The sequence below is a fragment of the Perognathus longimembris genome, chromosome 9 (genome assembly GCF_023159225.1).
Source record: "Perognathus longimembris pacificus isolate PPM17 chromosome 9, ASM2315922v1, whole genome shotgun sequence".
NCBI classification, from domain to species: domain Eukaryota; kingdom Metazoa; phylum Chordata; class Mammalia; order Rodentia; family Heteromyidae; genus Perognathus; species Perognathus longimembris.
Window position 1 is genome coordinate 11,089,926 of NC_063169.1, and position 17,076 is coordinate 11,107,001.

Below are 17,076 nucleotides of genomic sequence, written 5' to 3' on the forward strand. Positions count from 1 at the left end.
AGAAGGGCAGTGGAGGAAGGGCTATGTTGCCCTTTACAACCTAACGTTTGAAAGCAATGTCACATTAAAATACTCTCCAACCAGTGTTTTCAACAAGTGTTCCATGGGATTCACAGAGTGAGCCCTGGTATTGTCTTTCATCCATAGGGCTTCATCATTTGGCCACCTGCACAGCCTTGAGCTGTGCCTTGATTGTCAACACCAAGGCAAGTACAGCTGAGAGGACAAGTGGATCCAAGAGTGGGAGGTCACAGAGAAAAGCTGCTGGATCATTTGCCCCCTTGGGCAGGGTTACTTGGGAAAGTTGAACTGAGCATTGACTCATCAGAGCAGAATCAGCCCAGACAATATACCGTAGATGAGCCACTACCAAGGAACTCTATGACATGCAGACAAGTGGAGGAAGGGATCAGACAGGCTGTCTTCCTGTTTGGATTCCAGCAGAAATGACTTATGGCTTATGATGAGTCAGCTGCAGACTCAGTGCTATGGACTGAACAGTGTTTCCTCCCAAATTTACATATTGAGACCCTGACCCCCTAGGTGACAGTGTCTGGAGACAGAAGGTCTTTAGGAGGTAATTAATGCTAAAAAGAGGTTATACGGGCAAGCTCCTGTTCCAATAAGGTGGTGACATTGTAATTAGAAAACCACAAAAAGGCATCATTCTCATTTCCCTGCTGTGTGAGGACACTAGGGACAGGAAGCCACCTGCAACCCAGAAAGAGGCCTCACAAAAAACACACTGCGCTGCCACCCTGCTCCCCCAACTTCCAGCTTCTAGCACGTGAGGAAACCAATGTCTGTGGTGTAAGCCACTCCATCTTTGGCATTTTGCCATGGCAGTCTGAGAAGATGAAGACATCCTGGGTACCCTTTCATCTCTGAATGAGCTCCTCAGAAAAGAGGCAGGAGGGTAGCTCCCAGTGGGGAGCCATGGCAAGAAGCCTGGCCACTGGCCACACGGCAGAATCTCCACCATCTTCCTGAGATCCTGGAGCAGGACAGGGAGTCTCTACTTTGGAAGGCTGAATGGAACTATGCTAGCTTGGAGAAGTAAAGTCAAAAAATCAGGCCAGAGCTAAAAAAAAAAAAAACCACACCCAAGGCATTTCTTAATAATTGTCCACTTCGAAGATTGCTCCACAGATTTCAGCCGTCACTACTCATGTCTTCCTCCAGCACCAGGCCTCGGGCATTTTGGTTTTGATCTTCTCAGATTTTCAAGCACTTATACGTTGCGAGTAAGAAGAAATCCCTCTTACTTCTGGAATGATTAGGCCAAGGCAGAACACTGGTGGTTGACAAAAACTCTAGGGAACACTCTAGAACCCCCAGGGGAGTATAAGTAGGTGAGGAACCAAGTGACCCAAGTGGGGCTGTCTTTGGCGTGCATCAGTGGCGAAGGAGACACAGGACTTGGGGAATGGTAGGCTTGCGATGAAGTCTCTGTGTCAGGGCAGTGGAACCAAGCTTCCACATACATCCTTTTAGGCAGGGGGCATCCATCTTCCAGTTACTCAGACATTTCAAGAAGTGACTGGCTTCCATAGTGCTTAGGCATAAGGGAATTGTCACTCCCATTCTGGGGTAGCCTTTGGTTGACAGGTCCACAGATCCCTGATAGAGGATGGAAAAGGCTGCAGGATATATGGAGAGTCAGAAAAATAAATGGTGGAAAACTCAGATTTTTGAATCAGTGCAGCGAGCTCTCAGGTGGTACTGTCCACTCCGCTGGAGTCTGGCAGAGTCCCAGAGCATGGGGCTAGTTCATTTGGGTGGTCACACCCAATAGAAATAATGGAGGGATATTGGTGGAGGATTTAGAGTGGAATGACCTCTTCCCAACAGCTACCAGATGGCCAAGGTGGGGAACAAGCAATTGAGTGTGAAAATAAACAGTACAGTATGCAAAATCCAGGGTCGAGCATGGGAGAATAATGTCAACCCACTGCAAACTGTTTTTCTCTCTTTGCAGAGAAAACTTACAGCTGGAAATTTTTGGGTCTAAGAATCTCTTGTTACTACAAAGTTCCATCTCATGGGTCCCCTGGTATGCGGCCACAGTTCTGTGGAGGCCACTGACAGGACACATTTACCTTTATGTGTAAGCAGGCCATAAACAAGGCTTGGACTAACGATTCATACTCTTCTTGGACTTCTTTTAGAATCTGCTTTTTGAGGTTCACATTCTCCTCTTCTAGGTCTATGAGTTGGGCTCTCAGAGCAGTGATTTCCATGATCATGTCATGACTGAGCTCTGCAACCTAGCAACAGAAATACATGTGTGAGAAACAATGTGGGCAGTCCAGACTAGTTCCTTATAGATTATGATAGGATTTTCCCCTCCTGTGTAGACTCTAATGGTGAAAATGAGTATCTTGCTGCACAAATGTCAGCTCAAGAATCTCAGGTTGGCTCAAAGCTTCCAGAACAGTTGCAGAATTGTTCTAGATGAGATGAAGAACACATGATCAGCGACCCCACAAGAAATGGTATTTAAGCACTTTTCAGTTGAAAGTAATTCAACTGTCTTGACTTCCATCTCCCAACACACTTTCCTTAACACGTCAGCTCAAATACCATTTCATTTTTGGGATGCCTTTAAATTGACTGTAAAAGAAAGGAAACAACCATCATGAAATTCTCTCAACTTATAACAAATACTCCCAAACAATACAAAATAACAAAAACATCCCTCTCATAAAGAAAAGGAAAAACCCTCAAGGAAAAATGGCCCTAAGGAGGATTGTTTCTAAGAAGTGAAAGAATATTACATAGGTATTTCTGTATGGACCATCACTGAGAGGATTTTACAGATGACTTAAACAAATGATGTTCAGAAGTCCCACTTTGTGTTTGGGGTGTGTATGTGTGCACACTCCTAAGGCTTGAACTCAGGGCCTGGATGCTGTCCCTGAGCTATTTTGCTCAAAGCTAACTTAAGCCATAGCTCCATTTCCAGATTTTTGGTGGTTAATTGGAGATAAGAGTCTCATGGCCTTTCCTGCCTGGGCTGGCTTTGAACTGCCATCCTCAGATCTCAGCCTCCTGAACAGCTAGGATTCCAGGTGTGAGCCAATAGTGCCCAGCTTTTTGAAGTCCCACTCCTGATGAGTGCGGAGAGGATGGAGGTAAGAATGGAAAAGAAAGCCTTTCCAGTAATTGACCTACCTGACCAGCATGGTCTGCAGGTGGAACTAGACTTCTTTGTAGCACTTCTAATTCCTGAGGAGAAAGCAGGACACGATCCACTCACACATTTACTCCTCCAAACATATTTCAGTTCAATACAACCATAACCAAAACCTACTTGTGTGAACAGAGCCTCGATCCTGAGGTCCACAGGTCCCATCTGAAACTGGGACTGTGCTCACCAACCTATTGATCTTCCAGGTCTCTAGCACAACCTCAGTGACAACTTCCACTTCCAGGTATCCACACAGAGAACCCAGTTATGGGAATAAACCAAAATGAGGGCAAATCCAAGACTCATCGTTGGACTTCTTTTTATGCTTTAGTTCCTCCTCCTCCTCCTCCTCCTCCTCCTCCTCCTCCTCCTCCTCCTCCTCCTCCTCCTCCTCCTCCTCCTCCTCTTCCTCCTTCTTCCTCTTGGCTAGTCTTTCCAATGTTTATCTTTTTTTTCTCAGGCATAAATTAAAATTATACAGAGCATCTGATGAGCTCTAGTTCAAAACAGTGCATCACCTAGGAGAGAAGGAGAGACTCTTGGGTCCTACCAGGGGGCTTTCCTTGTAAGGAGGTCTCATCAGCGGTACTGTCCCAAGTTATGCATCCTGAAGTTTCCTCAAGGACCCTGGCTTATTTGCTAGGTCAGCGGCCTTGTATTTGCTAAGGGAGGGAAGATCTTCCATGTATCTTCCTCAGCAAAGAGGCCCAACCCGTCTGTGGGTCACCTCTTGCATTCCCCACGGGACCCCTCTGAAACAAGCAAGTGTGTGTTGTTGGGCCTCGGGCTCTGCAACAGTTTCACAACACAAGAACATAAACCGATGGGGAGAGAAATGTGGGGTGTCTTTCTTCCTCAATTCCAGCATAGGAATGGATTCCTTCATTACTCCTGCTCAGTTTCTCTTTGCCTTCTGCCCTTTTGAGTGACTCCCTGCCCTCGCCCCTTCCCCGCTGCAGTTCTTTGGTCTGTGGAAATGTACCTGCTCCTTCTGGCGTAGCCTCTGCCTGGTATGCTGCAACACATGCTCATAACACATGGAGTAGGTCTCAAAGTTGCTGCGCTCTCTTGCCATCACATCACAACCCAGGGAGAGGAGGCAGGTCTCGAGGTGGTCCCTCCTGAAGGTGATCTGGAAGGGCAGGGGCATCGTTCTCTGGCAGGGTTCCTGGAGGCCTCGCCCCACACTAGAGCTCAGCGCCGCCCTGGCTCATACACTGGCTTTCACTGCAGTCCAGCATTGGCGCTAGTCCTGCAGCTGCTCCGAGCTCTGCTCAGGACATTTGCAAGGCCAGAGCACAGATGGAGACTTGCTTATCGTAGGTCTAAATGCTTAACGCTTATAAACCCTTTTTTTTTTTTTTTGGTAAAGCCTAATAAAGTGTAATGTTTAATTCTCCTACCTTGAAAGACAGACCTTCAAAATGTGGTGCAGGGGCTGGGGATATAGCCTAGTGGCAAGAGTGCCTGCCTCGGATACACGAGGCCCTAGGTTCGATTCCCCAGCACCACATATACAGAAAACGGCCAGAAGTGGCGCTGTGGCTCAAGTGGCAGAGTGCTAGCCTTGAGCGGGAAGAAGCCAGGGACAGTGCTCAGGCCCTGAGTCCAAGGCCCAGGACTGGCCAAAAAAAACAAAACAAAAAAAAAATGTGGTGCAGGGGAGGTCAGGTTATGACATTATTCAGAGACGATTCTGAGTTTTATGAAGTGTGGGGAGATCTCGTCTCCCAAGTTTACAGTCTGATCCCCCCTTCTCTGCCTGTGGCTTTGCATCCTATTCTGTGGGCCCCCACACGTTGTGGGTGGACACTCCAGCCTGCCTGTCCAAACTCTGCCCACATTCCTTCACAGCCGTGCTCCACCCCCACAGAGCACAGGCATGTTCATCCAAGGAGTCCACGCTCGTTCGGAAGATGACCTAGGAAGGAGGCCCTTGCCGACCTCTTGGAGAACTCCAAGAGTGTGACCCAGAAAGGAGGCCAGCCCCTTGAGTGGACATGTCCCTGTGGCGAAGGGGATATCTTGTAGGGAGAGGCAGGGCTGCCGAAGGGCCAGAGAGAGGCTCTCTGAGGGACAGGGGATGTAGCCGTAGGCTACAGACTAGGCTAAAGACTAGAAGACTCCCTTCCTCAACACTTCCATTTGCTCTCTCTGCTCAGGAGACTGTACGTGCTCTTTGGAACAGAGGAACAGTCTACCTACCTGGCTTTAGAGAGAGACAGGAGATAGTAGGTAGGAAGTAGGGCTGAGCTACCACATCAGGTCCTGCAGGTCCATGCAAACGTTGACATATGGCCCTCTCTGTGTATAAGTGGGTGTGGCTGTGTTGTGTATCTGTGGGGGGTCTTATGAGGCCAAGCTCAAGACCAGCCTGCACTGTTACATGAGCTTCCTCTGTGACAGATCCAGGGAAAGCCTGGCTCTTAGCTCATTGGCAGTCTGAGGCAGAAACCTAGAAGCTCTGGGATGTGTGCTGGCCCCTTGGCTCTGATCTGCTTGTTCCTGAAGGCCTATGATGCTGTCTGATTTATCAATGCAACTTCAGTGTCAAACTGTCCTTTAAGGAAAGGCCACAGTGGACTTTGTCCAAGGCAGGTTGTTGAGGCAAATGATTAAATATGGCAAAAAGTAAGGAGACTCATGCGGAGGAAGAGTGAGAAGAAGGACTCACCAGCCCACTGTTGCAGGAGGAAACTCAGCATTAGAGCTAAGACAAGAGTTTTACATGTTTGTTTCCTTACCACAGTCTTCTTCTCTATGACTTTTTATTTTTTAGGGAATGTTAAAGTTTAGATATAAAATGACTGTAAAGGCTTGTGAATTAAAGGCTTTCAAGAAGTAATTAATTATGAGAGCTCTGACTTCAATGGGTTGATCCAATGATGGATTCATAATTAATAGCATTACTGGAAAGTAAAGTAAAAGGTGGTGCCTGGTTGGAGGGATTAGTCACTGGGGGTGGGAGGCTGTCTTTGAAGGGTATAACTTGTCCTTGACCCTTTCTTTTCTGTTTCTCTGCTTCCTGCTTACCATGAGGTGAGCAGCTTTCCTCCACCATGTCCTTCCACCATGATGTTTCTGCTGGTCCACAAGACTAAGCAATGGAGTTAGTGGACGATGAACTCAAATATTTGAAACCATGAGCCAAAAGAAATCTTTCCTCCTTTGAATTATGTCAACTATTTTGTTACAGCAGCAAAAAGCAAATACAAGGAATGATCGAAATTGTACAGAAAATACAATTTCCCAATGCCATTGAAACGCAAATCAAATGGATAGTCTTTATATTTTCCCCAATAAAAATGGACATGTTTATTAACAAGGAAAGATATTTATACCATTGTCAAGTGACAGAAAGTACATTATAGAAAAAAAGGCGATAGACAATAACCTTATTTTATAAATAAAAAGTGCACGAATAGAAAAGGAAGGTTATAAATAAATGAGTTTGGGAGGAAATATGCCAACATAGTAAAAGAGGTCATCTATGAGCAGTCACTTTATGAGTGTATTTCCTAAAACATCACTGTTGTGGTTTAAATATGAAACATCCCCCAGAGGCTCCTATGCTGATTCTTGGTCCCCGGCAGATGGTGTTATTTTAAGAGGAGGTAGTGGAAACTTTGGAGGTAGTGCCTAGCTGGAGGAAGTGAGTTATGGTGTGTGTGTGTGTGTGTGTGTGTGTGTGTGTGTGTGTGCGCATGCCCATGCCTTTGAAAGTTATAGCTGGTCTCCACCTTCTCCTTGCTTCCTGTCCATCTTGAGGTGAAGGAGCTTGTTACAGTGATGATCTGCTCGAGAACATGGGACCAAGCATTGAACTCTGAAGCAAGCCATGAGCCCAAATCAATCTCTCCTTTAAGTAGTTCTCTAAGGCATTTTGATCACACCTCCACAAAAGCAAATAATAGAGAACACTGGTAGCAGAGAAGTAGAATTGTTGATGTCACTACCTGATCATATAGTTTTTAAGCCTTTAGGAATCATTTTTTGGGAGGAATTTGAGAGTTTGGAGAATTGTTCTAGAGAAAACCTAGAAGGTGGTAAGCGAGCTTAATGGACAATTCTAGTGGGAGCTTGGAAGACTGGAATTTTGACAGCCATGTGGTCAGTGAATGACTCTGCTCATGGCAATGGGAAAGGAAATATTACTGGGAATTGGACTAAAAGCCACTTAAGTTACAGATTCTGTGAGAAGCTGAATTTGAAAGTAAAGGACTAATTAATTTGGCAAAGGACATTTCAAGAAGGCTCAGCCTTTAGTCTGTGGTGTGGATATTGCTGGATGCTTTTATCCAGGTTTACAGAGAGATTAGGGAACCAAACACAGGGTAAAAAAAGATTCAAAAGAAGTGTCATTTGTCCAGAAAATGAACTTAACAGTGCAGACTAGGAGAAATCAACTATTTAGTACCAGGACAATGCACAGAGTGCCTTGAGGGCATCAGCCAGCTCTCCCCCATCGGGCTATTACTCATGCGAAAGGCTTTGCTTTGAGCAGAGAGACCCAGGACAATTTCTATCTATGGGGCTGCCTAGGCTAGGAAAGCTGCAGCCCTCGCCCAAGGTGGCTGACCACTGACCACCCAGCTAGGCAGACCGTGGTATCCGTCCTGTGAGGCTAGCTTGGCAGGCGTGTCGAAGGCAAAAAGGTTTAGGGACATGGAGTTCTCTACACAGATTTCAAAAGAAGGCCTGGGAGAGCAGGCAATTCATGGAGGGGGTGGAGCCTGACGCTTCCTTCCTGCAGGAGGTTCGTGGAGGGGGTGGAGCCTGACGCCTGGAGCCATGGAGCCTCAAGGATGGTAGAGATGCTAAAATGGTGGCTTATCAGCCCTGAGAACCACCAAAGGCCTTGAGTGCGTGCAGCCCTGAAGGGAGGGCTTCAAATGTGAGGCATAAGAATGGCCAGACATAGACACAGAGATAGACGACTTGCTGTTTTCCCTGATGGCTTTTGAATTTGCTTTCATTTCGTTCTTCTAGTCTGTACCTCATTCCTCCCTTTTGTGATGGGGATGTTGATGCTGTGCCATCGAATCCCAAAGGTATGTAACTTACTTTTGAATTTTACAGGGACTGACAGCTAAGAGACTGTCTTGAGTATCAGTGGAGACTTTGAACTTAGAGTTTTGAACAATGTTGGAACTGTTAAGGCTTTGGGGACTCCAAGAAAATGGACTAAATACATTTTGCATTACGAGACTTTGGAGCTCAGGGGTGGAATGTTATTGTTTGAATATCAAATGTCCCCTAGCCTAATTTGTTAAAGGCTTGGCTCTCAGCTGATGGTGCTATTTTGGGTGGGAACTTTGGGAAGTAGAGGAAGTGAGGCAATTGTGGGTGATCCCCTTCCCTTCCTGCCTTCCTTCTTTTCTTCCTTCCTATCTTCTTTCCTTCCTCCCTTCCTTCGTTCCCTCTTTCCCCTCCCTCTTCCCACTGTGAAGTGAACAACTCTCTTTGCTACCTGTTCCCATTCCCATGATGGTCTACTCAAGTGCATGTGGTCCAGAAAACATAAACCCACTGTGAGCTAAAATAAATTCTTCTTGCCTTCAGTTCTTTTACATCAGATTATTCATCACAAAACCCAGAAAGCTAACCAATCATATTTCTACTTTATAGTACAATATAATCATAGCACACATACACATCCTAGATAACTATCTAAATTAAATATATGCATGAATTAAAGTTACGCTATTTAAAAGTATTCGATGATAACAACATGATAGGATGCAGTAAAGAATGGGTAATAGAATCCAGGGAAGAATTCTGCTTGTGTGGGACTGAATGAGTAGCAGCCAGGGAAGGAGGCCAGCCTCCCAACTTGCTCTCCAGTGCCCTTCCCTCAAGGGGTCCCTTATAGTGAGTGAAATAGATGGTTGGGACTCACTCCTCCCTAGGACATTAGGATAGAAGTTAAATGGTATTAGAACACTGTTTCTTACATCGTTAAAGAACTGTTACACAGAAGCCTTTGTTGTAAACACTCTTGAAAAGCGCTTTGACTCAAGACAGATTGCTACAACTGCCACTTCCGCCCAGGTGGAAGGCACTTTGGTGCAGTAGAATTGTGTTTAGTGCAAATAGAATCCTTTATTTGCATAATGGATGGTCTCATGTTTGGTGCAAATATGAAGGGACTGCTGTGATTGGTATAGATACCTTTGTCCCTGCCCTCTTCTGGCTATATAAACAGTCACGTTGTGAGTAACTTCTGGCTGGCTTGCTGGGTTTATCAGGTCCCAATAAAGGCTTTTGACATGAAGAAAAAGAAGAGAGACAAGCAGTGTAAATCCAGGAAGGAAGCTTCTCTGGCATCTGGGCAGCAGTAAAGCCAGTCACTTGAGTGGCCTGGGCAGGAGTGGCGGGGATGGGCCATGGCTGGCCACAGAGAATCCTGGCGCCGATCAGCCTCTGTGAGAGCACAGCCTCCTCCCGCCGCAGGAGCTATAGCATCCAGGATGCTGAACTTTGTGCCACATGCTTACCTGTCAAGTGCCTCAAGTACAAACCCCAAGGTGTGTCTATGGTCTCCGTTGTTTAAGGTCTAGCACCGACTGTCACTAAGTTGCCTGCAAATATCTACCACAAGCCTGGAATAACTGGAGGAACTTTCCACCTACCTATGAGTTCTATCTGGGTAGGGAAACCAAATCCCATCCAGCTGGTTTGTAACATGGGTAGGGTCTTTAAGGCAGGGCAGGGAGGGCAGGCTCACCGGTCCCATTCGCCTGAGAAATGAGCACCAGGACAGCCCTGTTTAGTTGCTGACCCAAGGCATGCGGCCCTCAAGACCTCTCTCCTGGGAGTTGACTTGCTGGAGCAGAAAGAGACAGACTGCTCCGCTTTAGTAAGGACAATGGAAGCATCTCGGTCGGATTGTGATGAGAGCCTGAAGCCCGGAGAAGTCACAAGACCACACCAGGAGCCAGTAAGGGTGCGGCTCCGCTTTGAAGCAGCCACAGTCCCTCAGCCTCTCTGCTCCTGGGCATGGGGGCCTGGGCGTTGGCATGCCACCAGGGCCCCCCCGGGTCTCTTTAGCAGGGCAGTCATTTCTCAAATGGATACTACCATCGCAGCCCTCTGCTGTAGAGTCTTTAGACAATGTGGGGGGGGGGGTGTTGATGCTCAGCTTAAGAATGGCACACAGGGCATGAGGGTGAAAATGGGGAGCCAGGGCCCAGGCAGAGCATGCGTGCTGGACAGGGCATGGGGAGGGGGTCCGAGGTAGGGCACGCAGGATGCTATGTGAGGAGAGGGAGAGGGAGAGGGGCGGGTCTCCAGCCACCTCGCTCTTCAGGTGAACTTTGGTCCTGAACCTGTGCACTGGGCCTTCCAGAAATAGCACGTGAAGCTATTGGAGCAGTCGCTGCTGGAATACAGTGGTTTCCGTGGGCACGCTCTCAGCGAGCCACTCCTGTCTTCCTGGTCACCGCAAATGTCACCTTTCTTGGTGTCAGAATTCAGCACGAACGGGCTCTGGGTCGCATGAGAGCTGTAGTCAGCCCTGGACCCGGTTCTGTGCAGTGAACAGACCCATCCTCCTCTGGGAAGACTCCACCACTGATCGTTAAACCAGAACCGTGACAGGTAGTGCTGGCTGGAAGGGCATGCCCCCCGGACTCTTCCAGAGAACCACACTAGGGTGGAGCAGGGCAGATGCCAGGACTCATCCAGCTTCAGTGTAGAGTCCCCTAGGCCAACTTATTTACTCTAAGACCCAGAAAGTTTCTCAAACACTCTACTTGCTGACAATAATTCCACGACTCCCCGTTGCTTCTGGGGTAAAAGGCAGACTCCTGGGAATGGTACACAAGACACCCAGCATTTAGTTTGTTCCCTTAGCAGTATCCTTCCCTTTCTCTGCTGTGTTCCCTTCCTTCTGCCTTTCCTCCCCTGCTTCCTTCCATCCTGTCAGTTCCTGCTTCTGCTTCAAGATTTGGCCCAAACACCAAGTCTTCCAGGAAGCCTGGGTGTGTCTCCTTTCTCTGAGCTCACTCTGTGCCCAGCGCCTCCTCTCAAAGCACTTATTCCTTTTCTGGACATTGCTGACTCACTTAACTGTTTCCATAAGTTCTTTGGAGGCAGAGATTTTGCTTTTGAGTTTTACGTTTCTAATAAAATAGCTTGCAACGTGGGAAATCTGCAAGCGTTTTGTTTGCTGAATGAATGAAAGATTCTTGGCATATAAATGGAAACGGTTCTGGAACTCACAAAGTAGGCTAGTATAGTTGATTTGCAATGTATGGTACAAAATCTGAGCGATACTAGAATGACTATGAAAGAAGCTGGTGTTCTAGCAATTGAAGAAAGAAGCAAAGGTCATTGGAAGCCAGCATGGGTTCCAGAAAAGTAGATGAGAATAACCTTGTGCTCTCAGGAAACTGAGCAGCTAGAGCACCCTTGGCTTTCGGCAGGACATGGAGAAGGAGAGTCTGAGCCTGGGCAGTGCAAGCAGCCTCTGGAAAACCGACCGGGAGGACCTGAGTCACGTGGGACTCGTCCTGTCATCACTGCTGCCAGTGACTTAAAGACGCGGAGGGAAGATTGACATTCACTGCAGATATGGAAAGAGCCATTGGGTCACAAGAGTCCAGCTTTCAAGAGGTCTAAAAAGGGCTGGGACTATGGCTTAATGGGCAGAGCACTTGCCTGGCAAGCACAAGGCCCTGCCTGTGGTCTTCCCCTGGTGACACTCAAAAGCAAACCGAACAACCAAAAAGAGGCCTGAAGAGTGGACCAAAATGAACAAGAACAAAGCTGCTCATGATGACAGCGGTGAGCGCGCTGGTGGGTTTCAGGTGACAGCTGGGTGAATCAGCTGTGGCACGGCTGTCAAACCCAACACATTCATGGGCACCCATCCAAGGGAAACATCGAAGACAAGGTCACTTCACTGCCTCACAACCTTGAAGGTAAAGAAGGCTCACCAGGGTGGGAAGGATGTTGCTACCGAATGGAGAAGTAAGTGGAGATGGCTTCGTCTGCAGAAAGGAGGGCAGCTAAGTGAGGTCAACCGCTGCTTGTGCAGTCTACTCTGCTCAGAGGCTCTGGGGGAAGAGGGAAGCAAACCCTGGCGCCTGTGGCAGTCTGTGTGTCCTGGAGTGGAGCTGCGCCATCTGAAGGAGAGTGAGCAATGTGTGAGCCACCACCCAGAGGGGCGGCTGCTTTCACTTGTCCTTCTGGAACAGATGCCTTGCAACCTGTATGGCCTTTGACCAGGCTAGTGATCCTCTACTGAGCTTTTCTGATTGAACTGCCTCAGGCATTTGAAGGCTTGCTTTGGAGAGTTAGACGGTGATCTTTGGTGTCTCCAGGACACAGAGGATCCATGATGAAGATGGGTAGGATAGGCCAAATCTGGGATCATTTTCCTGTCCCTGCAGATGATCAGATGAGGCCAGTAGCCTGCAGGGCCACAGACAAGAGAGGTGTCCAGCACACAGTGGTTCTGTCATTATGGCATGGCTGACACCAGTCTCTTCAAGTGTTCTCTGACTCTCAGAGATTGTTATACTTAATACGGGTCTACCCTGCCTATGAACGCCCACATTCCTTTCCTATAAGGTCTTATTCCCAGCCAGGTGTGGTTGCGCAGCATATAGAGGATGGAAGATGGAGAGTTAAGAACGCAGCCTGGCTACAGAATGAATTCAAGTCCAGCCTGAGTTATATAGTGAGACCCTGTCTCAAAAATCGAAACAACAATAAAAACCATCTTCAAGATGGGGAGAAAGAGGATCAGCTGAGTCACAGAATTGTTGTTTGTTTTTTATTATGGTAATATATACTGACATAAAATTTGTCATTTTAATTATAATAAAAACGGGATCACATAGGATTTTTCCTTTCGCGTCTGGCTCATTTTACTCATTTTCTTTAAGGCTCACCTATGTTGTAGCCTGTGTTAGTATTTCTTGCTTCTTAAGGCAAGCCACAGCAGTTTGACATAAACACTTCTGAGCATGCCCAGTCCTAAACACCCTCTGCGACTCCCAGATGGAAGCACTCCGCCCCAGAGCACGGTGCACAGAGCCACGTTCACGTGAAAGTAAACAAATATGTGTAACTCATTTAGCTCTGAGAGAAATATATCCCCAGCCAAGCCTGGGAATTCTCTACCGCATCATTAAGTGAACAACATTTTTTCCAGAGCTGAGAATAATATAAATTTGGAGACAGCAATATTTTTAAAAAATGGAGCAGATTGTGTCAAGACAGTTTTTTTTTTTTCTTTGTGTTTGCTGTTTGAGAAAGAGTCTCACTATGTAAGCTAGGCTGGCCTCAAACTCGACCTCCTGCCTCCACATTCTGAGGGTTGGGATTATAAGCATGCACTGGCACACTGGGCAAGACTGGCTTTTCTTTCTAATAGTCAAGTTTTGGGCATTCAAACTTGCTGAAAACACTTACTAGTAATCATAAAACTGTTAATACTCATACATCTGTGCTTACTTTCTTATCCTGCCTTTTCCATGAGTTCTTTAGCAAATACTTCTAGCTTAGAGTAATCATGCTTTGCAATTCCAAGGACCATGTATATGTAGTAAGTACTTATTACTAAGGTAGTTGTTACGAACTCAAGTATATTTCTGGAAGGATTTACACAAAACATTATCAATGCAGCTTCCTGGGGATACTAGAGTGAGGAAAAGATGAACTGTTATAATTCTAGGCTATTGGCTTTTAAAATATTGTACATTGGAAAACCTTTTCTAATTATAAGGAGCGTAGGCTGATTTGATTTTCCTCTTTTAAATTTATATACTAACAAATCAGAAACAGAAAATGATGCTAAAACCAAGTTTAAAAATTGGGAAATTAAAAAAAAATTAGGAAATTTTGAAATCAGCCTACATGTATTTTCTAACACATATTTATAGACACAACTATTAAATGTAACAAATGACTACCATTGAAATTCAGCCTCAGTATCCATATCATTATTTTTAAAGAGGAAGAGAAGCAGTAGGAGATGTACAAAAAAGAAGAGGAAGAAGAAGCTGAGCACTATTAGACCCAGGCCTATAATCCTAGCTACTCAGGAGGCTGAGACCTGAGGATCATGGTTCAAAGCCAACCCAGTCACGAAAGCCTGTGAGACTCTTATCTCCAGTTAACTAAAAAAAAGCCAAAAGTACAGCTGCGGCTCAAGCAGAAGAGGACACAAAAGCTCTGGAATAGCATCCAGGCCCTGAGTTCAGGCCCCAGGACTGGTACAAAAAGTGAAAGCGGCAGCAACAACAGCCAGGTGCTAGTAGTTCATCTTGTAATCCTAGCTGCTTGGAAGGCTAGAAGAGGAAAATGAGGATGGTGGTTCAAAGCCAGCTCAGGCAAAAATGTCCACAACTCCCATCTCAACAGAAGAAGTGAGGCCTGATGGGGCACATCTGTCATCCCAGCTATGACAGGAAGCCTGAAATAGGTGAATCGTGGTCTAGGCATGTGCCTAGACAGAAAAGGCCCTATCTCAAAAATAATCAGCAGCAAAGAGCACTGGAGGCATGGCTGAGAGGTAGAGTACCTGCCTAACTAAAGCCCAAGGCCCTGATTTAAAACCCTAGGACCACCAAAACAAAACCAAATGACGTCATTGCGCGTTCTCAATACATACCTCTGATCCACTGTCCTGGTGACTCTCCATGAGTCGCTGTATAAAATTTTCAACTATTTGTGGTCTTACAACTGAAAAGTTTTCTTTCATGACTTGATGCTTCCAAAGATCTAGGAAAAACATACCAACCCTAGTATCACAAAATACATATAAAATACAAGATGGACAAAGATTTTTTTTTACTAGACAAGTTATCACAGAGTAGAAAGCAGTAGAGGAAATATGATAAGAAAAATACACCCTGATAGCTTGGGGCACAAAAGCAGAGCAGGCTAGGGGGTAAGGTAGGTTAGGGAGATTTGCTTGAGCTATAAGCAAATCTCTCTCTCTCTCTCTCTCTCTCTCTCTCTCTCTCTCTCTCTCTCTCTCTCTCTCTCTCTCTCTCTCTCTTTTAGTGGTTGCAATGTTTTGATCTTATCACCCAAGCGAGGAGACATTGGGTCTGAGGTAATTTCAAAACTCAGAGTATTGTGACATGCAAGTCTGTTTCTTATACCAAAAGAATTGCTATACTTCCATGCAGATTGCATATCTGGGACAAGGTCAGAGAAACTGGAGGAATTGGGTCTTTTTCTATGAATTGCAACTATTGAGGGATGTGTTGGGAGAAATGCAGGCATGCATGTGTTCTTTTAGAATAGTTAATGTGATGTTTAATTTTCAGTCCTTGCAAATAATTCCGCAATCCTAGCTCCTGATCCTGGCTTACTCTGATTCCCATGTCACCTGTCACTCTACTAACCTGTTAAAAATGAATGACAAAAACCCAGTCACCATGGGTTGCTAAGTGAAAATGGCAAAGTACACAACAGTGGGTATAAAATGGCATCTTTCATGTGATAGGCATGGGATGTACAATATGGCGGGAGGGTATGCCCTCAAGCCAACCCAGTGCCATTTCTCTGGAAGCTTCCTGTCATTCTCCTGTGTCATAAGTTTTCCTCCCCTGTCAGGCCCCTTGGCAACGATACCATTATTTTCCTCATTTCCTAACTCTTTTTCTTGAATATACTTGCCCAGCCAGTTTTCACTTCTTTTCTTCGCACTCTTTTGTAACAAAATTCACAGAAAGAGATGTCTACTGGCAAACGGTGTAGCTTCTCCTAAATTCCTTCTCAGATTCACTGACAGGGTTTTCACTTCCTCCAGGCTGCTGAAACTGTTTTGGCCACACACTGATGATTTCTTCATGACTAAAGCCAGTGATCTACCAGTAGCTTTTCACCTAATTTGTTACTTCCTTCTTTTTGAGAAAGTTCCTTGGGACACCACTCAGACCGATTTTCTCTTCCTTCATTGTTTTATCTTTCTAGGATTCTTTTGCTGGCTCTCCTTTTCATTTTAAGAGGGAAAGAGCCCTCTTAGAGTGTTCAAGACTCAACCCTTGGCCTACCTCCTTTCTAATATATTGATACCCTTAGCTATCTCATCTTATTTTACAGCAAAATCTCTATCATCCAGATATAGACAGCCCTCAAATTTAGATCCAATTCCCATATAGGGTCTAAAACTCAATTAAATTTGATTTATGCATAAGCAAATGCCTAATATTCTATAATTCCCTCATTTCAGTTGATAGAATTACTATTTTTTCTAATTGCTCAGGTCAAAAACCTTGGAGTTGGGCTGGGGATGTGGCCTAGTGGCAAGAGTGCTTGCAATCCCATACATGAAGCCCTGGGTTCAATTCCCCAGCACCACATATACAGAAAATGGCCAGAAGTAGCGCTGTGGCCTAAGTGGCAGAGTGCTAACTTTGAGCAAAAAGAAGCCAGGGACAGTGCCCAGGTCCTGAGTCCAAAAGCCCCAGAACTGGCAAAAACAAAACAAAACAAACAAACAAACAAAAAACTTTGGAGTTATGATCAAGTAACTCTTCTCTCTCTCCAGCCCCTATAGTAGTCCATTCATTACTGCTTCCTTCCAACATAGCCAGCATCTGGCCATTTGCTATTTACTCTGCTCTCAACTTGTGGCCATCTTCTCTTACATAGATTGCTTCCAAACAAAACCTCTTTATTCACTATTCCTTTTTTCCTCTCACTCTATTCTGAATACAGCAGCAGAAGAGAGTCTACTAAGATAGAAACTTGATCATGTCACTCAAAACCAGGACCAAATCAAAATCAGACTAAATACTCAAGTCCTCGTAAGGTTATACATGCCCCATACTCCTTGACCCTGGCTTTTTATCCTATTACCTTTCCCTCCCACTTAGCATGCCAGCCACTCTTGGGTGTAATTGTTCTTTGAATGTGACAGG

At 45.8% G+C, this 17,076-nt stretch overlaps 1 protein-coding gene across 1 annotated transcript in view; it reads right to left on the bottom strand.

Annotated features, from left to right (window-relative positions):
* LOC125357064 overlaps positions 1-17,076 on the bottom strand; it is a 134,301-nt gene that overhangs the window by 13,809 nt on the left and 103,416 nt on the right. Inside the window, exons 37-40 of the mRNA XM_048353718.1 lie at positions 14,814-14,923; positions 4,173-4,322; positions 3,175-3,228; positions 2,100-2,267 (exon numbers count right to left, since the gene is read on the bottom strand). Coding sequence (XP_048209675.1) covers positions 2,100-2,267; positions 3,175-3,228; positions 4,173-4,322; positions 14,814-14,923 — 482 coding nt within the window. The remainder of the gene's footprint in view (positions 1-2,099; positions 2,268-3,174; positions 3,229-4,172; positions 4,323-14,813; positions 14,924-17,076) is intronic.